Source organism: Dama dama, chromosome 27 (genome assembly GCF_033118175.1).
Source record: "Dama dama isolate Ldn47 chromosome 27, ASM3311817v1, whole genome shotgun sequence".
NCBI lineage: Eukaryota > Metazoa > Chordata > Mammalia > Artiodactyla > Cervidae > Dama > Dama dama.
The window spans coordinates 61,401,977-61,428,922 of NC_083707.1; the positions used below are offsets into that span (position 1 = coordinate 61,401,977).

The 26,946-nt window shown below is 45.3% G+C and overlaps 2 protein-coding genes across 4 annotated transcripts; one reads left to right on the forward strand and one right to left on the reverse strand.

The window, feature by feature from the left end:
• The first annotated feature begins 1,086 nt into the window (after positions 1-1,086).
• SERPINB13 (serpin family B member 13) lies at positions 1,087-10,744 on the forward strand. 2 transcript variants are annotated; one of them, XM_061131021.1, is made up of 7 exons: positions 1,087-1,251; positions 2,416-2,503; positions 4,848-4,972; positions 5,399-5,516; positions 7,000-7,142; positions 7,575-7,730; positions 10,364-10,744. In XM_061131021.1, exons 1-7 carry the CDS (start codon positions 1,087-1,089, stop codon positions 10,742-10,744), a joined length of 1,176 nt encoding a protein of 391 aa, XP_060987004.1. The 2 variants fall into 2 exon arrangements, with proteins under 2 accessions (XP_060987004.1, XP_060987005.1); XM_061131022.1 differs by having other exon boundaries at positions 2,416-2,469; positions 4,844-4,972.
• A 6,477-nt stretch (positions 10,745-17,221) lies between these two features.
• LOC133047644 (serpin B4-like) lies at positions 17,222-23,740 on the reverse strand. Of its 2 annotated transcripts, none has more exons than XM_061130947.1 (7): positions 23,576-23,740; positions 22,921-22,977; positions 21,077-21,205; positions 20,624-20,741; positions 19,442-19,584; positions 18,991-19,083; positions 17,222-17,626 (listed from the first exon to the last, which is right to left on the reverse strand). In XM_061130947.1, the coding sequence occupies exons 1-7, from the start codon at positions 23,738-23,740 to the stop codon at positions 17,222-17,224; spliced, it is 1,110 nt and encodes a 369-aa protein (XP_060986930.1). The 2 variants fall into 2 exon arrangements, with proteins under 2 accessions (XP_060986930.1, XP_060986929.1); XM_061130946.1 differs by having other exon boundaries at positions 18,991-19,146.
• Positions 23,741-26,946: the final 3,206 nt, after the last annotated feature.

The following is a 26,946-nucleotide window of genomic DNA, read 5'->3' on the forward strand; positions in this document are numbered from 1 at the left end:
AAACAGCAGATGTAAGGTGCGTTTGCAGGGATGGGCCCTTGAGAGCAAAAATCCCTCACAGTAGGCTTTTGATTGGCTTTAACTTCATTTTTGTTTTAAGATTTTTCTTTATTAACTAGTTGTAATTTGGCTGGTGAAAGTGAAAGCGTTAGTCGCTCAGTCGTGTCTGACTCTTTTCGACCCTATGGACTGTACCCGGCCAGGCTCCTCTGTCCATGGGATTCTCCAGACAAGAATACTGGAGTGGGCAGCCATTCCCTTCACCAGGGGATCTTCCCAATCCAGTGATTGAACCTGGGTCTTTTGTACTGCAGGCAGATTTAGCTGGTGATGAAGAATATACAAAACATGTTCTAGTTATTTTTGGTAAATGTTAATTGCTCTTTAAATTTAATTTTTGTGAGATAAACAAAATGTGAACTCACTGCATAAGCTTGAAATAATATAGAAAGCTATAAAAAAGGAAGCTCTTTTGCCCCCAGTTAATAATCCATGACCAGAGATACGTCACTGCCCTTTAAGGAACATTTAGCCCAGGGTCAGGCTTGCAATGCAGCTAGGGGCTGGGGTTTAAGAGCGCTCGTGTATCTGGCCATTTTGTGCTGGATTTGAAGCAACTGAGAAAACAGAGTGTCAGAGAAGGCCACTGCTCTCTTGTCGAGGCTGGATCCGAGAACTCTGCTTGGACCTGAGGCCAACACTTCCTACAGCCCCTGGCCTTGTTCTCGGCAGCGGGACAATGTCCGACATCGGAGGGCCAGGCTGGGCCAGCCCGGGAGAGGCGGCAGGCAGGCGGGTGCTGGGTGTGGGCGGTTCCAACAAAAGGAGAGAGAGCAGAGCCTCTCGGGGATTCACCCTGCTCCCTGGGACACGGGAACCCAGAGGGCGCGGTGACGCCCCTCGATTCACGTCCCGTCAAGAGCAGGGCTGGGAAGTGACCTTTTGCTGCAAGGGTGAAACTCCCTGCGTCCTGGCTCGGTGCCCGAAGAGGAGCGGGAGAGGGTGCCCTGACATGGAGCCTGTGGCCGAGTGGACCGTGCCCGCCGGGATCTGATTGCTGTTGTTGCAGATCCTGCTGGAATCATCATGGACTCACTGGCCCCAGCAAGCGCTTGGTTTGGGTTGGATCTTTTCAAAGACATGAGTAAAACGGATGAAGGCAACGTCTTGTTTTCCCCTGCGGGCATCTCAACCACCATCGGAATGCTGCCCCCGGTGGCCCCGGGGGCCACTGCCACCCAGGCGCAGGAGGTAGTGTGGGTTTCCCTTGCTTTCCAGCCACAGGCGTGTCTCTGGGGCAGTGCTCTGCCATTGCCTCGAAAACCTGCCTCCCTTGGTCTGGGGCCAGGAAACAGGAAGCATCTGAATGGAGCGATTTCAGGTCTATCAGCAAAGTCCTTTCCCCGCTTCCAATACCATCATGTCCTCTGCTCCCAAATGCTTGAGATTCCTTTGGGAGAGTGTCTTTGTCCAGAGCAATTCTTTTCAGTTCAGTCACTCACTCGTGTCCAACTCTTTGTGACCCCATGGACTGCAGTACGCCAGGCCTCCCTGTCCATCACCAACTCCTGGAGTTTGCTCAAACTCATGTCCTTTGAGTTGATGATGCCATCCAACCATCCCACCCTCTGTCATCCCCTTCTCCTCCTGCCCTCAATCTTTCCCAGCATCAGGGTCTTTTCAAATGAGTCAGTCAGCTCTTCGCATCAGGTGGCCAAAATATTGGCATTTCAGCTTTAGCATCAGTTCTTCCAATGAATATTCAGGACTGATCTTTTAGGATGGACTGGTTGGCTCTTCTTGCAGTCCAAGGGACTCTCAAGAGTCTTCTCCAACACCACAGTTCAAAAGCATTAATTCTTTGGCGCTCAGCTTTCTTTATAGTCCAACTCTCACAACCATACAGGACTACTGGAAAAACCATACCTTTAACTAGACAGACCTTTGTTGGCAAAGTAATGTCTCTGCTTTTTAAAGGTTTGTCATAGCTTGCTCCTTTTCTTCCAAGGATCAAGCGTCTTTTAATTCCTTGGCTTCAGTCACCATCTGCAGTGATTTTGGAGCTCCCCCAAAATAAAGTCTGTCACTGTTTCCATTGTTTCCCCATCTATTTGCCATGAAGTGGCAAAGCCATTAAGCTCATAATTAAAGGTAGAGCAAGAAGGACAGAGTCTCCTGGGGGAAATGACATGATCCCCACTGTGGTGTAAATGACACATCAAGGACGGATGAATGAAGGGACTAACCAGCAGAGGTGAGATCAGTGCGCAGCCCAGACCTTTTCATGATTTGCAGGGACAGGACAGTTTCCTGTGTACCACAGAGGTCTGTTTAACAGACATCCGTTTTACCCTGACTGGATCCCTGTGAGCTTTTCTCTGCTCTCACCACTGCCATAGTACTTTTTTTCCCCAGGTGCCTTTCTCTGAAAAAGACACAGAAAGCTCAAGAATCAAAGAAGAAAAAGAGGCGGGGAGACAAGGGCTTCCCTGGTGGCTCACCGGTAAAGAACCCACCGGCCAGAGCAGGAGGCGCGGGTTCATCCCCGGGTCGGGAAGATCCCCTGGAGAAGGACGTGGCAGCCCACTCCAGTGTTCTTGCCTGGAGAATTCCGTGGACAGAAAAGCCTGGCGAGCTACAGTTCATGGGGTCGCAGAAGAGCGACTTAGCAGCTAAACAACAAACAACAGGACGTGTCTCATAGCGTCCAGTGGTGACTTTGTAGATGTGGGTTCCCTGGGGAAACATGTAGAAGATGCAGTAATAACAATAGCAGCCAAATAATGTGGCTTACAGAGTACCATACAGTAATAAACCCTAGTGTTGAGAGGAGACCTCAGCTTTAGTGCTCACTAACCACTAGGATATATATCCATAAAGGCTAATAGACTGCAGAGTCCCTGTGGCAGAGGGAATGTGTTTTGGAGTTAGCACACGTGTGTGCTAAGTCACTTCAGTTGTGTCCAGCTCTTTTCGACCCCATGGACTGTAGCACCCCAGCCTCCTCTGTCCATGGAATTCTCCAGGCAAGAATGCTGGAGTGGGATGCCAGTTCCTTCTCCAGAGGATCTTCCCGACCCGGGGATCTAACCCGTGTTTCCCATGTCTGCTGCATTGGCAGGCAAGTTCTTTACCATTAGCACCACCTGGGGAGCCCATTTTGGAGTTAAGAGTTCAAATCCTGGCTTCATCACTTAATAGCTGTGCCAGTTGGGGCAAGTTGTCCATCTTCTTTAAGCCCCTGTAACGTGCCTAGTAGAGCAATTGGAACACACTGGTGACTTACCCACATGGGCGCTGTGGTAGTAGTGGGCGATATTATTACTACTGGCTTCCCTGGTGGCTCAGATGGTAAAGAATCCGCCTACAATGCAGGAGACCCAGGTTTGATCTCTGGATCAGGAAGATCCCCTGGAGAAGGGAATGGCAACCCACTCCAGTATTCCTGCCTGGAGAATTCCATGGACAGAGGAGCCTGGTGGGCTACAGTCCATGGGATTGCAGAGTTAGACACGACTGAGTGACTAACACTTTTACCACACTCCATTTTTATTTTAAGGACCTTTTCCTACTCTGTTGATGTTTTATTTAAAAGAATACTAGCCTAGGACCAACGACTTCTTGAGATCTCATCCAGCTCTAGGGTTATAGCATACCTCACTCACAGGACAGTCTGTACAAACATGGCAAAGAGTCCGTAGGTCAGGGCTGGCATTCAGAGATGAATAGAGCTGCCCGGGAGGTCACATCTGCCATGACCGACGTCACAGCCCTTTTCCCAGGCCCTCATAAAATCGTGGCTCAAGCCCCCCAACAGTTGAGCCATTCGTTTCACAATCCCACAGGGCCAGGCTGTCTGCACCGCTCAGATGCATGCATGAGGGGTCAGGCTTCCTTCTGGAGCATGTACGGCGCAGTTGGGTCCGACAGCTGCTCCGCGGTCCGGTCAGTCCACCGGTGCTCACAGCTGTTTTCAGGCACTTTTTCTCCCAAGCATGGCCCCACGCAGAGTCTCGGTGCAAACTAGAAAAAGATACACCTTGGGTGACAGATGCCCACTCCTAGGTGAAAAGCTTTTAACCTTTCAGCATTGAGTGTGATGTTATCTGTGGGCTTTTCACATATGGGATTCTGCCCATGGGGTTCTCCAGGCAAGAATATTGGAGTAGGTTGCCATGCCCTCCTCCAGTGAATCTTCCTGCCCCAGGGATTGAACCCGAGTCTCTTTTGTCTCTTGCATTGGCGGGCATGCGCTTTACTGCTGAGCCAGCACAGAAGTGCAGTGATGACCTCACTGCTTTGCTAGCTTCTACTCAGGCGCTCCCCCTGGTGTCTGTTTGTAGTGCTGCAGACTAGGGTGTGTGTTGATGGCCTTTGTGCTCAGTGACCAGCCTGGTGCCTGTTCCTCTTGACAGTTAGATTCAGGCAAGACAGAAACCAGTCCCTCAGGCAGCTTCTGAAAAGCCAGAGTGTTGGACACACATTCCACTCTTGTTTCTCAGGGAGTTGGGGTTGAGAGTTTTCTCCCAATCACACCATGAGGTGCACGTCATGAGTCGTCCGGCTGGGCTTTGGTGCGGTCTCCTCCTGGGCTTCATGCTTCTCTGGGCGACAGGAAGCTCTGAGCTGGCTTCGGGGTTTCTTCCAAAGGCATCTGGTCTCTGGATTCTTGTTAAGTCGGTGTTCCCAGTGGGGGAAGAATGGCATCCAGAACCTACACTGAGCTCATGGACAACCCCCAAGGCTGCCGTGTCTTCTTGGTGTCTTCTTGGTCGGGGAGGGTGGTGAATCTAGGTTCACTCGTGCCAAGATAACTCACTGAGTTTTTGTTTTGATTTTGAAGTTAGAGAAGACAGAAGAGGTACATCACCAGTTCCAAAGAGTTTTGAGTGAGATAAGCAAACCCAATGATGACTATGAACTGAAAATAGCCAACCGGCTGTTTGGAGAAAAGACATACCTCTTCCTTCAAGTGAGTTTTGCTGAGTTCACAACATGTGTGACTGGTACTCAGGAATGGCCAAATGACTCTGTTAAGACTGGGATCCTGGAGGCAAGCTGCCTAATTTGAGTGCCTGACTCACCCCACATCACTGGGGGTGTCCCTCCCACCCCTTCCTTTCACCCTCCACCACACCCCACTCCCGACCTGTCCTCCAGATACCCAGACCTTTTGGGAGCTTCTTTTTCATCTTGACAATCTCATTTTTGCCTTAACCCTATTGAACCTGCACAAAAATATGCATGGAAGTACTCAAAGTAATTCACCCAGTCCCTAAAAAGATCTCTTCTTATAATGTTAATCATCTTCATATACAGATAAATTTATTTAGAAATGATGGCAATGGATAAATTGAATTTTAAAGCTATTTCTATTCCTTCTCTGTTTCTCCTAAAGAAATACTTAGATTATGTTGAAAAACATTACCATGCTTCTCTGGAACCTGTTGATTTTGTAAATGCAGCAGATGAAAGTCGAAAGAAGATTAATTCCTGGGTTGAAAGCCAAACAAATGGTAGTGTATGGATGAATCGTTCATCATAAAAACACTTCTGAGTACCTGCTGTGAGTGAAGCCCTGTGCTGGACGCTGCAGAGGGTATAAGGGTGCACGAGCTTTGGGAGGGGGCCTGAGATGGGTATTTTAGGTTGGAGGGGCAGGATTGGAGCCGAGGAGTGGGAGCATCCACTGCACAGTGAAATGGGCTCAGCAGGTGTGGAGAGAGCCAAGGGAATTGGGCAGGGGACCACAGGAAGCCAACTTCGTGGAAACACGGAGTGGAGAATTATTTGCGCATAGCTGGGGATCACAGTGACTCTGGGGCTCCTGATACCTGGCTCATGTCTGTCGTGAGGTCACATTTGACTTTTATGTGAGCACCATAAGTAAAAATGTCAGAGGGCTCCTTTCTCTCGGTCAGTGAGAAGCATCAGCTCTCACTAAAGCCGCGCCTGGGCCTCCTGCAGGGATGGCGGCAGCCTTGAGCCTGGTCCAGGCAGGGACTCGACGAAGCCCCGCATCCTCTGCCCAGCCCTCACGCCCTGATAGGAACCAAACTCGCAGGAATACCAGAGAGATCGTTAAGGTTTGCAGAGCGGTGCTGACGCTTTAGTGTTAGCATTTCAGAGTACATTTAAAAAAGATTTATTTATGGATTTGGCTGTACCATGTCTTAGTTTTGGCTTGTGGAATCTTCAGTGGTGGCACGCGAGGTCTTTAACTGCAGCATGCAAACTCTTAGCTTCAAGCTCTGGGATCGAGCTCTCTGACCAGGAAGAATACATTAAAAAAAAAAAAATTCCAGTAATCAGGGAGACATCTGTTATTTTAGATTGTAGTTCTTCTTCATACTCAGTCCAAAGGAAATGAAAATTTTAAAAGGGGGATAAAAGAGGATCTATCAAAGGGTTGGTTGAAGGCAGTCTTCTTCAGAATTTCAGTGGAATGGGCTGAACCCAGAGATAAAACATCAGCTCCTTTGCAATGAAATAAGAGATATCTAAACCTCAGGTGGCAGCTATATTGAATGGGTTAAATAAAAATAATAGTAGCTAACTCCTAGTACTTATTATGAGCTGGATAATATTCTAAGTGCTTTTCTACACAGGAAATCATTGACTCCTTTCAGCAGCTCTGTGAGGCAGGTTTTATTCCTGTTTTACAGGTGTGGAAACTGAGGCCCAGAGAGCTTAAATAACTTACCCGAGATCCCTCAGCCAATGAGAGGCAAAGCTGGATGCCAGCAGAGGCAATCTGACTCCAGAGCCTGAGTTCTTGGCCCTCACACCTCAGTTTATCCCATGGGATAAACTGGCGATGGGCAAAGTGAGAACCTCCTATGATTTCTGCCAGCGAACTCTTTGTTGGCAAAGCCTTCAGGTGCTGACCTGGCTGAGTTTGAAACGATCGGTCAAGTCCATGTTCATTGTATCTGCCATGTGTAGCACTTGTAATTTTGAAGATGGACCCATTTTGTTCTTGTTGCTGTTCATTTGCAGAAAAAATCAAGGACCTGCTTCCAGACGGCTCTTTAAGCAGCTCCATCAAGCTGGTGGTGGTGAACGTAATTTATTTTAAAGGGCAATGGAACAGGGAGTTTAAGAAAGAAAATACCAAGGAGGAGGAATTTTGGCTGAATAAGGTATGTTCTTTAATTAATTTATGTGATATGCTTACAGATAAAATGTAGAATCTGAAGTCATATTTGAGCAAATGTACATGGTGTATGACTTCCCAGGTGGCTCAGGGTTAAAGAATCTGCCTGCTAATGTAGGAGACGCAGGTTCAATCCCTGGGTCGGGAAGATCCCCTGGAGGAGGAAATGACAACCCATTCCAGTATTCGTGCCTGAAAAATCCGATGGACTGAGGAGCCTGGCAGGCTACGTCCAAAGGGTCACAAAGAGTCGGACACAACTTAGCCACTAGACAACAACAGTGTGAGATATATATGTATATAAAATGCTGACTCCTAGGCTCTGGTCTCTAGCATGGTCTTAGGTTGCGGGAATTATTTTGGGGCCCCCTTGGTGGCCTTCTGCCCCTTGACCGTGAGCTCTGCTGACTCGTTGCAGAGCACAAGCAAGTCTGTGCTGATGATGACACAGCGCCAGTCCTTTAGCTTCAAGACCCTGGAGGACGTGCCAGCCAAAATTCTGGGCCTTCCGTATCGAAACCATGACCTCAGCATGTTCGTGCTGCTGCCCAATGACATCGACGGTCTGGAGAAGGTAAAGCCTTGCCTCTTCCTTGTTCTGCCTTCATCTCCTGAGGCTCTATCCCAGAGCTTGTTTCTGGGTGTGTCTAGAGTTAGGGCTCTGATCTGGAGCTGGTGAAATAGAAAATATTTCTGTGTCTGCAGCAGGTAAAGATGGGTATCTAAAGAGGAGCATTAAATGGTGGCAGGTTTATTGAGAAGAACCAATACTAAAATATTTGGGGATGAGATAACATGAACATTTGAGGTCACATAGGAGTTCTAAAGATCTCCCACCATTCTTCAAAGTGGTTGATCTCTGTGGACCCTCTTTCCCAGGGAAGAAAATCACCTATGCACGTAGACAGCAATTTTGAATTCTATTCACAGGCTGTTGGACTTTCTGAATTCCTTTTTTAGACATTTCATTTTTTAAAAGACTTTTAAAGGGCAATTTTATGTTTACAGCAAAACTTAGAGGAAGGTACAGAGATTTCCAATACACCTTGTGCCCCCACGTGCCACAGCCTCCCCATAATCAGCGTCACTTACCAGTATGTTTTTTTAACCCCAAATAAACCTACCTTGACTCATAGTAAAAGTCCATAGGACCCTTAATCATAAATCCCTTGATTTAGGCCTGTCCACTGGTTGCTCAGACAGTAAAGAATCTGTCTGTAATGGGGGAAACCTGGGTTTGATACCTGGGGTGGGAAGGTCCCCTGGAAAAGGGAATGGCAACCTGCTCCAGGATTCTTGCCTGCAAAATCCCATGGTCACAGGAGCCTGACAAGCTATAGTCCATGGGGTCAAAAAAAGTCAAACACAACTGAGTGACTAATACTTAAACTAAAGCTACTTTGTAGTTAAAATATTGATGTGGTGAGTAGCCTGTATTTTGGAGAACAGGAAGGTTGTTTCAAATCCCTATTCTTCTATTTAGTAGCTTTCTACCCTTTGATGTTTCTTAATTTCTTTGAACCTCAATATTTTCTCATTTATAAAATGGGTTCCATAGTTCTTAATGTGTGCGTTGTAATGATTAGAATATATATATAACATATATATATGCGCACACATACATATACATGTACACCCTGGACCAACTCTAAGATATCTCCTAGAATGGATCTAGGACATGAAAAAAACTTGCCTAGAATGGGTCCAGTTCTTGGAAAGTGCTCAATAAATCAATGGATGCTGTATTATTAAGATATTAGATGCTGTGCTGCTTCTGTGAAACATGTTTAGCAGCATTATATGTTGGCAAATATTTTGGGAAAGCAAAATGACAGTATGTATGCAAGCTTTATGAGATGGACATACTACTTACTGTTCTAACAAGGCATTTATCTGCAAGCTGTAAAGTATTCATAATCTGACTCAAAAACTGCAGTCGTGGGAATTGCTGTAGGGAAATAATTCAAGAGAATAAAATTTACTTTTTGAGCCAAATCAGTAGCATCTTCATTAAATACCTGGTGACTCAGATAGTAAAGAATCTGCCTGCAATACAGGAGACATAGGTTCGATCCCTGGGTAGGAAAGATCCCCTGGAGAAGGAAATGGAAAGCCACTCCAGTATTGCTGTCTGGAGAACTCCATGGACAGAAGAACCTGGCAGGTTAGAGTCTATGGGGTTGCAAAGAGTCAGACACTAGGATGCTGGACTTGAAGTTTATAATAATAATAATCATAATTTTATTATTAATAGATACTGTAGTGAAGTAAGCCAGAAAGAAAAACACCAATACAGTATACTAAGGCATATATATGGAATTTAGAAAGATGTTAACGATAACCCTATATGCAAAACAGAAAAAAGAGACACAGATGTACAGAACAGACTTTTGGACTCTGTGGGAGAAGGCGAGGGTGGGATGTTTAGAGAGAACAGCATCGAAACATGTATATTGTCAAGGGTGAAACAGATCACCAGCCCAGGTTGGATGCATGAGACAAGTGCTCAGGGCTGGTGCACTGGGAAGACCCAGAGGGGTCAGGTGGAGAGGGAGGTGGGAGGCGGGATCGGGATGGGGAATACATGTAAATCCATGGCTGATTCATGTCAATGTATGGCAAAAATCACTACAATATTGTAAAGTAATTAGCCTCCAACTAATAAAAATAAATGGGAAAAAAAAGAAGAAAAAAAAAAAAAGAAAGTGGATATTCAATGTAATTGCAACTATATAAATATATATTATATATTAATATAATATAAATTGCATTCATTATAATTTTATAAATTAAGTTCATTATAATATAGTAATATATAAACTATATTATAATATTCATTATATAAGATAGTATAGAAATTATATAATACATATGTAGACAAAGATTAAAAGGGAATGGTAAAAAATGAAATAATATATATTAAGTTGATAGAATAAGAAATGACTTAAAAATGTACATGCAATAGATTTTCAAACATATTCAGATAATTTAAATATAGAAATATAAGAGGAGAGCCTAGTGTGTGTGTGTGTGTGTGTATATATATATACATATATATATATATATAGCAGTTGAGTGAAATAAAATTTCTGCTTTCATTTGTTACTAAAACTAATATTAATAATTTCTGACTGACATACACTAGTATTGCACTGTTTTGAATTTGCACTGATGATCAGGCCATTCTTCTCTTTTTTTCCTTAACAGATTATAGATAAAATAACTCCTGAGAAGTTAATAGAGTGGACTAGCGCGGGGCGTATGGAAGAGAGGGCCGTGGACTTGCACTTGCCCCGGTTCCGGGCGGCCGGCAGTTACGACCTGGAGGCCGCCTCCGCGGGGCTGCGCGCCGCCGGCCTCGCGGGGAGCCCCGGGGGCGCCGGGCTGCGGGCCCACAGGCTGCTGCACAGAGCGGTGCTGGAGGTGACCGAGGCGGGCACGGAGGCTGCGGCCGCCACCGCTGTGGGCTTCGCCGTCACGGCGGCCCCGGACTGGGAACGTTTTCACTGCAATCACCCTTTCCTGTTCTTCATCAGGCACAACGAGTCCGACAGCGTCCTTTTCTTTGGCCGATTTTCTTCTCCTTAGTACGGTCCCTGCCTTGGTGGAGAACCACCACCACCACCGGTGCTGGGGTGTTCATAGGCTTATGGAAATAGCCTGCTCTTTAAAAAATTGCTTTACTTGAATTCCAGCCTTACCATGAAAATCAATGATTAATGACTGCAATAGTGTATATATTTACAATTTTCTCTGAAACTGAAATGTTTTGTTTGTGACGTGCAGATGGCAAGTCAAATCAAGGCTCCTTAATAGTCTTCCACTGATTTCCTCTAGGAAATCAATGCTTTGTACTTTTGTGCACTAATGGAGAGAAACAGTCTCTTTTGTGAAGACCGTGGACTAGTGATTTTGAGACTCCCACCAGTTTTAATATTTTGGTAGCTTATAACACAGGAGTAAAAGAAAACAAAGATTTATATTCAGTTCATGTGCTGCTTTTTTCTTTCTTAGCATATAGTGTGGCAAACTGAACCTAGGAAAGAGAATTGAGAAACACGTTAGCAAAACATAAATTAAAACTCAAAAACCAAAACAAAATAAAGCAATCTACCAGGCAGAGAGGATTCCCATGTTTTCATCCGCTGTTCAAATAAATAGTAGATTATCCATTGTCATTTTCATGAGCATTTTGATATTGTGAAATAAATGTGATCATAAAATACACCATTTTAAGCTTAGAACTTGACACATTTTGATAAATGTGCACATGAAAACACTATCACACCCAGAATACAGAACACTTGCATCATCCTCCGAGGTTCTTTGCTTTGCTTCTGAGTCAGCGTTCCTTGAACAAACCCTGATCAGCCAACAGCTGATCTGCCTTCAATCACTCCAGGGTGGATCTGTCATTTCTAGTTTCATTCAAATGGATTCAGACTATGTCCTCTTTTATGTCTAGCTTCTGTCACTCGGCACTGTTTTGAGATTCATGAGACTAGCTGGGACATCAGTAGTTGATTACTATCTACTGACAAGCAGTGTTCCACATCTGGATAAACCACATTTTGTTTATCCATTTACTCATTGACGGGCATTTTTGTTGCTTCCAGTGTATGGCAGCTGTACACAATGCTTGTTGTTTAGTTGCTAAGTCGTGTCCAAATCTTTTGTGACCGCATGGACTGTAGCCTGCCAGACTGCTCTGTCCCTGGGAGTCTCCAGACAAGAATACTGGAGTGAGTAGCCCTTTCCTTTTCCAGGGGATCGCCCCAACATGGGGGTTGAACTCACGTCTCCTGCATTGCAGGTGGATTCTTTACCACTGAGTCACCAGGGAAGCCAATGAATAATGTTACTATGCCCATAAGTGTGTGAACGTATGTTTTCACTTCTCTTTGAGTAGATAGTCAGGGGTGAAATTACTGGGTCAGATGATAAATACATGTTTAATTGTATAAGAAACAGCTAATATGTTCTCCAAAATGGCTGTACCATTTTCTACTACAAGCAGTGAGTGAACATCGCAGTCGCCCTGATGACACACCGGTGGGTGGTGTGGCCAATCTGCTTCATTATAGCCATTCTCGTGGACGTGAGGTGGCATCTCATTGTGGTTATGCATTTTCCTTTTGACTAATAATGTTGAGCATCTTTTCATGTGCATATTGACCCTGCATGTATATTCTTATGTGAAATATCTGTTCAAATTTTTTGCCCATTTTTATTAGATTGTTTGCTTTCTCATTATTGATGTGTAATTTCTTTTAATATATTCTAAATAAAAATTTTCTGTCAGATGTATTTTTCTTAATGGTGTCATTGAAAAGCAGTTTTAAATTTTAATGGGATCCAATTCATTAATTTTTTCTTTTATGATTTCTGTTTTTCTGTCTTATTAGAGAAATCTTTGTCTATCTCAAGTCTGCTAAGACTTTCTCCTAGAAGTTTTATGGTATTGAGCTTTTGCATTTAGATCTATGATTTTTTTTATTTTTATTTTTTTGTATACCCAATAGTCTTTTTTATTTATTTATTTATTTTAATTGGAGGCTACTTACTTTACAATATTGTAGTGGTTTTTACCATACATTGACATGAATCAGCCATGGGTGTACATGTGTTCCCCATCCTGAGCCCCCCCTCCCACCTCCCTCCCCATCCCATCCCTCAGGGTCATCCCAGTGCACCAGCCCTGAGCACCCTGTCTCATGCATCGAACCTGGACTGGCGATCCGCTTCACATATGATAATATACGTGTTTCAACGCTATTCTCTCAAATCATCCCACCGTCGCCTTCTCCCACAGAGTCCAAAAGACTGTTCTATACATCTGTGTCTCTTTTGCTGTCTCACATATAGGGTTATTGTTACCGTCTTTCTAAATTCCATATATATGCCTTAGTATACTGTATTGGTTTTTTTCTTTCTGGCTTACTTCACTCTGTATAATGGGCTCCAGTTTCATCCACCTCATTAGAACTGATTCAAATGTATTCTTTTTAATGGTTGAGTAATATTCCATTGTGTATATGTACCACAGCTTTCTTATCCATTCATCTGCTGATGGGCATCTAGGTTGCTTCCATGTCCTGGCTATCGTAAACAGTGCTGTGGTGAACATTGGGGTATATGTGTCTCTTTCAATTCTGGTTGTCTCAGTGTGTATGCCCAGCAGGGGGATTGCTGGGTCATATGGCAGTTCTATGATTTAGTTTGAATTAATTTTTGTGAAATATGCGTGTGGTGTTGCAGAAACCAGTACTTGAGAAACCAAGCACCACACTTGTAGAGTTGGAGGACTCAGGTTTATTACGCCGGCAGGCCCAGAGGAGTTAACACTCCAGGCTCTGAGCCCTGAACAAAGGGATTACAGAGTTTTTATAGACAGACTGTAGTGACAACACTAGCTGTGAACAGTCTGGTTTAAACCAAGGGGTTTCACGCGCAGGAACAGTGGTCAAGATGGGGAGGGGGATGCCTGGTCTTTACATGGACAGGCACAACTAAGCAGGTTTGCAGGGGCTGGGCAATTGCAAAGAGCAGGACAAGGGTGAGTGAGATAAACTCCAGTTCCTATCTGAGACTATGTGACCTACGTGATCCAGACTTTGCAAGGGGCAAGCTGAATTACAGAGGCAGCAGGAGAAGGAGGTTATGTAAAATTTTAACTTTTCCTCTTCAGTGGCTCATTAATTTTAATGTGGACATTCAATCATTCCAGCGTCACTTGTATTCTGAAAAGACTACATTCACCCTCAGTGATTTAAGTGCCCTGGAATCTTTGTGACGTGTACACACGCTCGGTCTGCTTCTAGACCCTCTTCTGGCCCCCTGATCTGTTTCCATCACATGTCTCTACCTCTGCATCCCTGAGAATAGCCCCCTCCTGCGGTTTAATTTGCCTAATAATAATGTAACCAATTAGGCTTTCATATGGCCAGCGTGGCAGGCTGTGCCTTTTGCCATCTTTTCAGTTAACCTATACGTGTTCTTAAGTGAGGTTTTTAAAAAAGATTTGTTTATTTATTTATTTAGTTTTGACTGCTCCGGGTCTTTGTTGCTGCACGCGGCTTTCTCCAGTTGGGGTTCTCGGGCTTCTCAGGCGGTGACTTCTCTGGCTGTGGAGCACAGGCTCTCGGGTGCAGGGGCTCAGCAGCTGTAGCTCCCCAGCATGCGGGGTCTTCCTGGACCAGGGATCGAACCCGTGTCCTCTGCACTGGCAGGCAGATTCTTAACCACTGGCCCACCAGGGAAGTCCTGCTTTTTGTCTTAAGTAGACATCACAGACTGGGATGTTGTGGTCATCCCACGGGTGTAAAATGGACTCCCCACCAAAAAAAAAAAGGGTTGGATATTGAGATTAATGATTCCACACCTGCCCCACGAATGTTAATTCCTCGTGTAATGAGGCTTCTGGGGAGCCTGTGGCAGGGTTCCTGGCTGCCGAGACCCTGGAGGGCTTGACCGTGGTGAGGAGCTGGGCCGGGGGAAGGGCTCCTGGGCTCGGCTGGGCTTGCTTGGCTTGCACTTCCTACAGGTACCGGGGGAGGGAGCTCCAGGCCTTTCCTCGTCAGCTGGCTTAGTGTTGTGTGTGTGGGGGTGGGGGGCGGGTGGGGCTGGGGGCTGGGGGCTGGGGGCTGGGGGTGGGGGCTGGGGGTGGGGCCTGGGGGGGTGGGGGTGGGGGGTGGGGGTAGGGGTGGGGGCTGGGGGCTGGGGGGTGGGGGTGGGGGGCTGGGGGGCTGGGGGGGTGGGGGCTGGGGGCTGGGGGGTGGGGGCGGGTGGGGAGTTGGGGGGCGGGTTAGAGGGAAACAAAAAGGGGTGGGACTAGAATGTTGTCAGGAGAAGGCAATGGCACTCCTCTCCAGTGTTCTTGCCTGGAGAGTCCCGTGGACAGAGGAGCCTGGCGGGCTACAGTCCGTGGGGTCACAAAGAGTCAGACACGACTGAGTGACTAAACCACAGGATGTTGTCAATAGTCAATTATTAAAAATGAGTCAGACTCTTTATTACACCGGGTCTTGCTTTTTAAATATAGTCTGACAGTTTCTATCCTTTTGTGTGAGTTTGTGTATCAATCGGTCAGTCGTATCCAACTCTTTTACCAACCCATGGACGGTACACCGCCAGGTTCTTCCATCCATGAAATTTTCCATGGAAGAATACTGGACTGGGTTGCCATTTCCTACTCTACGGGATCTTCCCGACTCAGGGATTGAACCCGAGTCTCCTGCATTGCAGGCAGATTCTTTACTGTCTGAGTCAAACAAGTTTGTGTGCCCCATGTAGAGAGGTCAAACAAACTGAAACGTCAGAGATTGGAGCAGAGAAAGGTTTATTGCAGGACTAAGCAAGGAGAATGAATGGCTTGTGCTAAAAAAGCAAAAACCCAAAAAACTCTGAACTCTCCGATGATTTGGAGGGAGGACTTTTTATAAGCAAAATTTGGGGTGAGCGCTGCAGGGCAGATGATTCTCTTCCAATTGGTTGTTAGCAGGGTGGTGCTCTAGGAAAAGTTTGCTCAGCCAGAAGGAAGTTACCATCCTCCACTTGGGAGGGGGGGCTTAGTTCCTGCAGAAAAGCTCAAACATGTTATATCCCTTGAGGGGGAACCAGGATCCCACCTTAAAGTTGCGCTATAGTTTCTTAATTGTTCCTCCTTTGTTTCTGCATTTCCTTCCTTGCCTGATTAGCAACTGTTTGAATCTGCCCTTTGGTACTCAAGGGCTTCCCTCATAGCTCAGTTGGTCAAAATTCTGCCTGCAGTGCAGGAGACCCCAGTTCAATTCCTGGGTCGGAAAGATCCCCTGGAGAAGGGATAGGCTACCCACTTCAGCATTGTTGGACTTGCCTTGTGGCTCAGCTGGTAAAGAACCTGCCTGCAATGTGGGAGATCTGGGTTCGATCCCTGGGTTGGGAAGATCCCCTGGAGAAGGGAAAGGCTACCCACTCCAGTATTCTGGCCTGGAGAATTCCATGGACTGTATAGTCTATGGGTCACAAAGAGTCAGACACAACTGAGCGACTTTCACTTTGGTACTCAGGAAAACCCAGGAGACTAAAACCGTTTTCTTATGAGTAACAAGCTGGGACAAGAAAAGGATTTGGTGACCAGGAAGGTCCCACTCGGTGCTATTTATTTTCACTTCCAAGTTAAGATTGCATGCTCAGGTGTTCAGTCATGTCCAACTCTTTGTGACCCCATGGACTGTGTAGTCCGCCAGGCTCCTCTGTCCATGGAATTCTCCAGGCAAGAACACTGGAGTGGATTGCCATTTCCTCCTCCAGGGGATCTTCCCGACCCAGGGATCAAACCCACGTCCCTTGCGTTTCTTGCATTTGCAGGTGGATTCTTTACTGCTGCACCACCTGGGAAGCCCAAAGTCACACCGTCTTGTATCCCCACCAGTAAGGTATGAGAATTTTCCTTGCTTCACTTTCCTTCCAATATTTGAGGCGGCCAGATCTTAACCTGGGCTATAATCCTTTCACATTCTGGTTCCAGCCTACTTCTTCAGGCTTATCATGCTCTTTTTAATAAATTCATATGTTTCCAAATTATCTTTCCAATGTATGGCAGGCCCCTTGCACTTCGTTGAAAAGAAAGAAGGAAGAAAAAGAAAAACAGCAAGTAAACTGAAAAAGTACTGTTTTATTGATCACCTGTTTCATAAGAGCAAACATTTTCAGCTTGTAAGCGTCCCCTATATCACTTAAACGCAAATAAATGTGGAGGTCTAGCTGAGTAGACTTGAATAATAGATGTGATTTTTGAAACAGCAGATATATTATTTCAAAGTTAGGTGAAGATATAATATTGACATATCCTTTTATCATATGTTGAACATTTTGTCCAAATGGGAGTTTCCATGAGGAAATAGAGTAGGTTTACATGTGTTTGTGGAAAGAGAGGGAGAAGACATGCTCTTTCAGCGATTATATTCTTAAGGATGACTATAAGGTTGGAAAGGAAAATAAATCCAAGGATATTGTTACACCAGCATTCAAGCTCCGGGAACAGCTCTCTGAACGTCCCCCAGTGTGGCCGCTGGCCAAGGACGTCTAAGGGGAAGAGACTCGGCCCCAGAAGAGGATGCTGTTGGTCTTGATGTGCTTGATGAGGAACAGGAAGGGGTGATCGCAGCGGAAACTCTCAGAATTTCTTCCTGCTCTTACAGTAATTTCTACGCCGGAAGCAGCTGCAGCCTCCGTGCCCTCCTCGGTCACCTCCACAAAGGACTTGTGGACGACCATCGACACCACCAGATCACATCCCTCGGTCATGCCCGAGAAATCAGCCACCCCATCACGGAAGGCGTCCACCATCCCCAGGGCTTGCAGTGTGGGCACGAGGTCATAGCTCTCTTCCACTTTAAACCGAGGCAGGTATAAATCCACCTGTGTCTTCCCCATATTCTGTGGGCTCGTCCACTCTATTAACTTCTCAGCAGTGAGCTGATCTTCAAGCTGTAACAGTGGGAAAGGAACAACTGTCAGGAGTCTCAGTGGTCATGGAGCCCACCAACCTTGGATTGAAATGTATGGAAAAGCTTTATTTTAACAGTAAACATGAATACAGGAGATTCAGTTATATTATACATATAAACTTACTATACTATATACATATAATATTTATGTATTGCATGTAATCTCGTTATATATTATAAGCTGAATATTTTGTAATATTTATGTGATAAACTGAGCTTTCTGTATATATATGTGTATATATACCCATATATAACAGCAGAACCATTAAATAAATTTATTTTGTAAAAGATGAACTATATATCTTCACTTCTTAAGTTGCCAGAGCACTACATGTTTCATTTTCAAATAGTCTTGTCTTGTTACTGTCTTTTTGTGCATAGTTATTTGCATGATATAATTATAGTGTACAACTCATTATTATTCCTTTTACTTACTTGACCTATTTGAAAACTTTTCCTGTATAGATGTGTTTCTCTAATCAAGTTTAAATTGTTACATAATACCACCATTAAGTAGAGATTCAGTGCATGTGTTTACTTAATTAATATTTTTAAGCATTGTGTGTTAGTCCCTAAGCTACTGCATATATATTTAATGTGTGGCAAGTTCATTGCAAATTCAGCATCATTGGCTATTATAGTAATTGCAGATGGCCATTTATGGTATGACTTTTATATGCCAGATATTGTTATTGGTTTCTTTACAAATTATCTTGAACCAATATAACAATGCTAAAAGTAAGATTCACTTTTTTTAAAAATTCCCAGCAATGAGGCTCCAAATAACTCTGAGAGAATACTTCTAAATAGAAAGTGAGCATCAGGATAGGTTGGTTTGTCTCGTCTCTACGAAGCATGTGATTCAGTCTGCAGAATGGAGCTCAGCATTGTTTTTGTTTGATTTTGTTCATGTGTGAATTTGCATATATTTTCCATGAGTCATCTATTTGACTCTTAGTTTCCCCTGTCTTCAAATGAATAGACTGGAATAGGTGAGGTTTTGATGGTTGCAAAATATTAACGTGTGAGCCAAGCGTATTATTTTTTGAACTGATATTCTAGTTTTCTCAGAATATTACTGGGCCTGTGAAGTTAAGATTTTCTACATATTCTTCCATATTGCACTGGAAGGTTTATTTTTTTGGAAAGTGACAGGATGCCAAGTTCGCCTTCATGATTTTCCATTAGACTCAACACAGAGAAGAAGTAACACACTCTAGTACTTTGCTTTAACGGCGCATCACCAGCATTCTGTGAGCACTGCTTCCGTGAACAGCCCACACAGGCCCTGTGTCACCAGCAATTTAAGCAACAGCATGAAGAGTCATAGCTGCTGGGTTTTACCTCCTGCAGACCATCTACTTCATTGGGCAGCAGCACCATCATGCTTAGCTCATCGCCTTTGTACGGTATTTCCAGGATCTTGGCTTGCACGTCCTCCAGTGACACAAAATTGAAATGATTGGCTTGTTTCATCATGTGCACAGGTTTGCTTGTATCCTGCAATAAATTCATGTGGCAAAAAATGTTAAATGGGCATTAGTCCAAAAGAAAAAAAAAGATAATCTTACTGAGATACCAAACTCATCTTCCTTCTAAGAGATGGTGTGGGAAATCTGTGAATTAGAGACAAGAGTTTCTTCAACTCTTACCAACTAAATAAAGGGAAAAAAAGACAGCCTCGATAGATCCTACTTCTACTAGCAGTTATAGAAGAAATGATCAAATATGTATTTAACTTTCACATTGCACACAGAGCTATGTTACATTATTAAAAATTAATTACAGACAATACCTTGTTCAGCCAAAACTTTTCCTCCACAGTATTTTCTTTCTTAAATTCCTGGTTCCACTGCCCTTTGAAATAGACAGCGTTCACCAGAACCAGAGCAGTAGTGCTGTCGAGAGAGTCTTTGGGAAACAGATCTTTGATTTTTCCTGCAAAGTCAGAAAATCAAAAGTCTGTCATGAAAGGTAGGAGTGGTTTGTCTGGAAGATGGTTAGAAAGTTGCAAGTGATGATCAAATATTCACACAAGTCAGCCCATGAGGGACTCCATGCCCAGTGGTTCACCAGGTGAGGCTTTGCTCATGGCCCCAGCCTGATGGAGTTGCCCTCATGGAGACGCCCCTGCTCCTGACTGGGAAGGTGTTCAGTCTGTGTGTGTGGGGACATCAGTCATCTCACAAGGAATCGTGATGAACTGAGTCTAGATAAGGTTTCCACAAGTCAAATTTTCTGCATCCCTCCCTCACTGCCTCCCTGCGTGCCCTTTCCTGTTTCCTCCACCCTGTGTTCATTCTCCTTTTCTTCCTTCCTTACTCCCTCTCTGTCTTTTGAAAGTTGAGCTCAATATTCCGAAGAAGTAGCCAGAATATTCTTCTGGACAACCAATATGCACCCAGTAATCTAGAGCACAAGGCAGACACCATTCCCTGAGGAGTCTTTTTCATTCTCCACGTTGAGCTGCTGTAGGCTAAGACTATATTTCAGAAGGGAGATAGGATAAGGCTCATGGGATGGAGACATTGTCCAGCCCCCTCTCTGGGTGGGGAGGACACCTGTGACAATCCTGTGGGAGGGGGATGTGGGCCAGGAGCCTCCTCCTGCATGTGGTCATTTATTCAAAAAGGGTGGTTTGGGGGAGAGAATGTTGTTTCCCAATTAACAAAGGGACCCTTTCTAATATCTTCTCTTAGGGATCATAACCCAGAAGTTAAGCCTCTAATTAAAAGAAAAACTTATGAATCAACCTGAAGTCTGGGCAGAGACTTGGGATCCGCAAAGACACTGTCAACCAGACTCAGTTGTGCCTGCAGGGGACTGGTCCTGGGAGCCCCCCGCCCGTTTCTCTCCTCACTGACGTGGACCGTCCACCCCTTGCAGGGCCTCCCCACCCTCTGCAATCTCGAGCCCTGTGTTCACACACAGCGGGGACACAACAGTGATTTTAATGGGTGACTCTCTCATAACCTACCATTGGTTTGGCTCTCCACCCAGGAATTAATCATCTTTCGACTTTCCTCTGCAGCATTTTTAAAATCAGCAGATTCCACACTGGCTAGATAAAATTTCTTAACATTATCCATGTATTCCTATGACATGAGCAGGAAGAAAGGAGGAATGAAAAGTAATTTATCAGTAACTATGTAGGTATTTCCAAATTAAATTAAATTGTGTTAAATCCTGATCAAGCAGAGTTCATAGGCCAATCCATAGCCCCACCTCATTGGTGTGCTATCAGCCTCTGAGACACTCCAGTGGGTAGGGTTGTGGTCGGGTAGCCCGGCGCCCCTGGAAGAAATGCCCCGTGTGGGTCCCCAGGCTCCTCTGCCCCCTCCGTGCCAGCCCCCCCCCCCCCCCCCCATTAGGAGATGGGGCCGAAGGACCTGGGATGAAGACTAAAGGTGTGACAGACCAGGAAACTCACCCGGAGAAATGGAAACTCCTGTTCTCCATAGAGCCTGTTGGCAACACTCAGCTCATAGGCATCAGTGGATTTCTTTAATTCCGTCAGAAGCTTTTGAAAGTGATGATGAACTTTTCCTGGCTTTTCAACCTTCAAACGTCAAAAATTGAGCTCAATGGATTCTCTGTCAATGTAAACACTACACCCCCAGAGGTCTGTTATATCCCTGTCTAGAGGGTGGTATCCCCAGGGATGATGTTTGTGTTTATTTCTCCTAACTGGCCTGTGTTACTGGAATTAGCCTTCCTAATCTTTACATTAAATCTTCCAGGTAACTCTCTCTTCCTGCTCTAACACACCCCAACCTTCTCTCTGTTGAACTAGAGATGCATCAGCATTCCATTACCGCATTGTCTCTCAGTTGTCTCCAATGGTTAGGGGAAAGGTCTTGGCTAAACGCAAGCTCCTGGAGGGCTAGAGCCATGGAGAACTTCTAACAGTCATCAGCTGTGTGAGAACATGAAATCTGTATATTGTCCTATGTTGTGATTTGATGCCCTGTTATATCCCTTTGAGGGATTACCTTCTAAGACCTGTTGACTGTGATCTGTGGTTCTGCATTGTGACGGCCACACTTCCCAGTGTAGGAACAGTGGGAGCCAGACAGACTGGGAACAGCTGTCCCTCAGCATCTCTAAGTCTTCAGTGCCATTCCCATGAAAACAGGAGAGCTCAGAGAGCTAAGAAACTTCTCCAAGGAGATACAGATAACTTTTTCAACGTAGGCTTGTCTCAATTCAGAATCTCTCACTTTCTGCCTAAGAGTTTTAGACTGTTTAGATAAACGGTAGCTCTCATTCATTTTCCAAAATACTCCAAAATACACTTGATCATATGCTTATTGCTCTTAATCTAACTTAAGAGTTAATTAAAAGTATATAATTGTAGCAACATATTGTGATTAACATACTTATTTTTATTCTATAATAATAATATATAACCTTTATCAGAGTTTCCATACCCTGGCCCTGCTGTCCTACTTGAATGTATTTGCATGTGATGCAGCAAACCTTTTATTGCTCCTGGCTAATTGGGATGAAGTCATTGTGGCTGAGAGCCAGCGTATTTTTGCCATGTTCCTCATTCCTGAACAGCAGATCACTATTTGAAGCTCCTTCAGGTTTCAGAGCTCCTGATTTTAAGCATATGCTTCTCTACTTTCAGAAAAACAAAGATGTGAAGTAAATAAGTGAAGGGAAGTGAAGTGAAGCTGTTCCGTCGTGTCCGACTCTGTGATCCCACGGACTGTAGCCCACCAGGCTCCTCCGTCCATGGAATTTTTCAGGCAAGAACACTGGAGTGGGCTGCCATTTCCTTCTCCAGTGGATCTTCCCGACCCAGGGATCGAACCCAGGTCTCCCTCATTGCAGACAGATGCTTTGCCATCTGAGCCACCAGGGAAGCAAATAAGTATGTCATGTGAAATGAGAGGGCTTTCCAGGCAGTGCCAGTGGTAAAGAACCTGTGTCCTGAAGCAGGAGACATGAGAGATGCTGGTTCAATCCCTGGGGCGGGAAGATCCCTCGGAGGAGGGCACGGCAACCCACTGCAGTCTTCTTGCCTGGAGAATTCCATGAACAGAGGAGCCTGGTGGGCTACAGTCCACGGGGTCACAAAGAGTAGGACATAACTGAATGATTTCACACACGCACACACACGTGAACTGAGAAACAACTCTCTCCGGTCTATCTTGCCCAGCATGACCTCTAAAAATGGACTTCTCCCCGTTTATCTGAAATCCCCAGTTTGAACTACGACCCTCGGGGACATATGACCTCCTCTACATCCAATGCTGTCTGACTCACGAGATTTCTTGTAGCTCTTCCTCTTGGGTTCTCTGTGATTTCATTGAAGTGAAGGACCTGGAGAAGACAGGAAGTGGGACAAGGAGTCTGTAACGAACTATACACATCAGAGTAAGTAAAAAAGAAACAATGGAAGGAGAAAAGAATACACACAAACAAGACTATATACCAAATAAATGCCCCTCACAGAAACAAACTCAAAAAGAAACAAAGAAAAAGAACACAGAAATGTTCAGTGAAAGCTTTCATCCTTAAAAAACACAATCTGTGTGTGGAAAACACAAAGATGCTTGGCTGCTATCCACTTTAAAGAATCGTGTGTCGTTATTCATTCATCGTTGAGGAACCATGTAAAGATGCGTCCCATGGATTTTAGTCAGTGCCTCACTTCTTTCATTAAAGCCTTTCATTAAAGCCTCACCTCTGGTTGTTGGGCGATTATAGGGGGTCATCCCAGCCCCCAGAGGAAGTCCAGGCACAGGAAGGTGGTGGGGAGCCCTGCGGGAGAGTGTGTGCCCCTCTCTGTGCCCACCCAGTCGTGGGGCTGCTTGAGCTTCCCGTGGGACCCCCGGGGACAGCCAGACCTGTGGTCATCTGCACTCCAGCCAGCAGACAAACCATGCAAACCTGTGACGGAAAGGCAGCTGCCACCTACCTTCTGCATTTCTGATGCAGTGTTTTCTCGGGCCCCTAAGTAAGTCATGGCTAAGGCTGACGAGATACTGAAAGGGGACAGGAAGATGTTTTCCTTCTCTGATTTTCTGATCTGGTGGAACAGATCGATTGCAAGGTGGATGATTGCTTCACCGAGGGAACTCATGGTGGCCGGATGTGGTCTGGAAGTCCTGGAAGAGCATCAGATGCATTTTATAATCACTCTAGTGAAGGGAGGTTAGTCTGTAATACTGTAATAAGTTTTTTTTTTTTTTTTTAATGCTGTATATGTGGGTTGCGCGATTCTGGCAATCAACATTTCTCCTCTTCTTACTTTTCAAGCCTTTTAAAATGAACTGGTATGCATTTCTTAATTAGAGGACTATTGAAATTAGTCTTTAAAGAAAATTTGTGAAAAAGTAATAGAATATCTTTATCTTTTCCTCCTTAGTGATTGCATTAAGACTGGGTAAAAAATGGTTTATAACAGACACCAGGCAAAGACTGATGTGGTAACATTCAGCCATCTCCTGTTAGGCACCTTCCTCTATAGAAGGATCTTACTTGAAGGATTTGTGGGTCTTGGACATCTTACCCCTGATCACATGTGCTTCCAAAGAAGCAAGGTTTTTTGGGAAATAAATAAATAATCTAAGAACTAAATCAGGAGAAAAAGATGTTTTACTTTTGCTCTGGCAGAATAAGTGAAGTACCACCATACCAAAGAAATATTAATAGAAGCAGGATAAGAAAAGACCATAATCCTTATTGTTTTCAGAAAGGATTCATGGAGTTACACAGAGCTTCTGGAAGCACTTACCCGTGTTCCTGGAGGAGCTGGGCAGGCAGTCTGCAAGCCTGTGTGACGGGAGCGCTCAGGCCTGAATATATCCCTCTCTAGCCGCCTCCAGTGCCTCAAAGCAGCTGGTATTTCAAGTAGATCAACTTCCGATTTCTTCACCAGGTACTGTCACCTTCATAAGCACAGTCTCTGTGAGTGAAGATTAGATTATTGTCCAATTCCTGTACTTCCTTCTCATCCCCAGAAGAAACCGAGAACTGCAACCACCAGCTCATGTGAAATACCTGTAGGTGTCTAAGACCACTGACAGTACAGTTAAGCTCCGACTTCTTCACATCCCTTGAGCTACTATTTCCAAACAGACATAACCCATAAAAATCTGTCTTCTCTCACATGTTGAATTGTCCTTAAGACCGCTTCTAACAAAAATGATTAAATAGCTTACATTTTCTATTTTATGCTCTGAGAGCTGGTCCAACCTGACGATGTCCTTGAGAATTATTCTGCATAACTAGGAAAATATTTCAAACTCTCAGCTTAAGACATACTGGCAAAGTGTCTCACCATGTGTGGAGAATAGGTATCACTTGCCTTCCCCTAAAAGCGGGACCTTGGCTGCGGTCCTCCCTGTGACCCCATCCTCCTGACAGCCACCCAGCTGGTTCCTGAGTTCTAATGTCAAAGGGAAGCTCATTTTCCTGCAGAGTCGCCTGCTCTCAGGAGGAGCAAGATGTAAATAAACAGAGGCCATTTGGGGGGCAGTTTTCACATTCTTACACAAAGATGTATCAGAAAAATAAATTGAGGTCCATTATAAAGACATTGCTCGGTCATCCTGCGCTGTAGCACACCAATCTGATTCATGCTCAGGAGGACCGAGTCAAATGCCTGTAAAAGAAGAGATAGGGAACCATGTTCTCTGAATGTCATGGTTAAGTCTCTTACGCTGGAGCCACATTCCCTTCATGTGTTCGGCGTTCCAATAACAGAATGATGTCATAAATTGTTGACGTTTACTAAGGGGGGTTATGTATTCACCCATTTTCCTCTTTAACACCATGTTCAGGCAGATCCGTTGTTTTCCCCATTTCACAAAGACAGAAATGAGGCACAGCGTGGTGGGGAGGAGAAGCCCAGGTGTCTAAGGCGGTGAATTGTCCGGGTGAACTCTCCAGGCAGGAACCTGGCTCAGGAGACTGCATGTGTATCCACTCCCCAGAGGGAGGTGTGGAGATAGACTCTCTCCAGCCTTTACTGACAAATTTCCTTGTGTTTAAATGAAAAGAACCTGTGTCTTCTGCCCTCTCAAGAGAGATCACGTCCTCCTACAAAATCTGGAGGGGTGGAAGTGGGTCTCCAGATTCTCCTCTGTGAGCCTCACAGTCACTAAGAGTGAAGGCTGGGTTTCAGATGGTCTCTTGGGGCGGCGTAAAATTTAGAAACTTCACTGTGGACATTTGTTTTAATATCTCAGGCATTTACCCAACAGTGAAACATCTGGGTCACACGGAAAGTCGATGATTTACGGCCGCCGGGCTGCCCTCCCCAGCAGCCGCTCCGTTTTATTTTTCCACCAGCCTGTGATGGAAGCATGTGTGTGTGGCACTGATTCTCTGCTCCTCTCCAGGTTTGTTACTGTCCTTGCTCCTTTTTTAACCTCTGCCAGGAGCAGAGTCCGCTCTCAGCACGTCACTCACTCACAGGAAGACCCGCCCACCACAGGGTCCCAGAAGCACAGGGCTGGAGACACGAGCTGGGGGAAGGGGAGACCTGTGTGTCGAAACCGCAGAGACGGTTCCTGAGCTCAGCCCTGCTGCTCTTAGGGCTCCTCCTGGTTACGTGTGTCCTGACCCCCGGACACTGGCGGTCAGAGAACCCTGAGCTGAGACTGGTGGGCTGAGCGAGGGTGGAGTCTGCTGGGGTCTGATGGGGGAGCTGAGTCTAAAGAAGGAAACGGCAGGAGAGAAGACCCAGCGTGAAAAACGACAGACATGAGGAATGAGAGCGCCCAGTCAAGGCTGCGTCACGGGCGCTGCCAGAGAGCGGGAAGGCCTCGGGGCCGGAGCAGGGTGGACGTCTTTGGGCTCAAAGAGAAAGGGCTCTGAGCCCAGAGACAGAAGCACGGAGGCCCAGGGGACAGAGCAGGAGAAGAGGACTCAAGGGAACCACTGACTGAGCTGATTCCTCCTGTCACTGAGTTACCGAGGCTGGTGGTGCAGAGGCTGGCTTTGAGGGAAAGGCCCTAACTGATGAGGACCAGGGTTTTGCTAAAATTTTAGAGTGAACCTGGGTTAGTTCAAATAAGAAGCCATGTGATACCTTTCTCTCCCTCCTTTTGAAAAGTGCTCCTGGAGTGTAATAGACAAGGCTGAGACACTGATATCATACAGTGTCACAGGACACTCAGCAATTCTCAGACGATTTTTCAATTCAGTGCTTGCCAACCTGTCTTTGGGTATTTTCTAAAGACGCTAAGGTCACTGGCATCATGAGTCCAGGAACCCAATAAAGCTGAAGAGGAAATGACACTTGGAGGATCCATCCCACTATTTCTAATACCTATTTAGGTT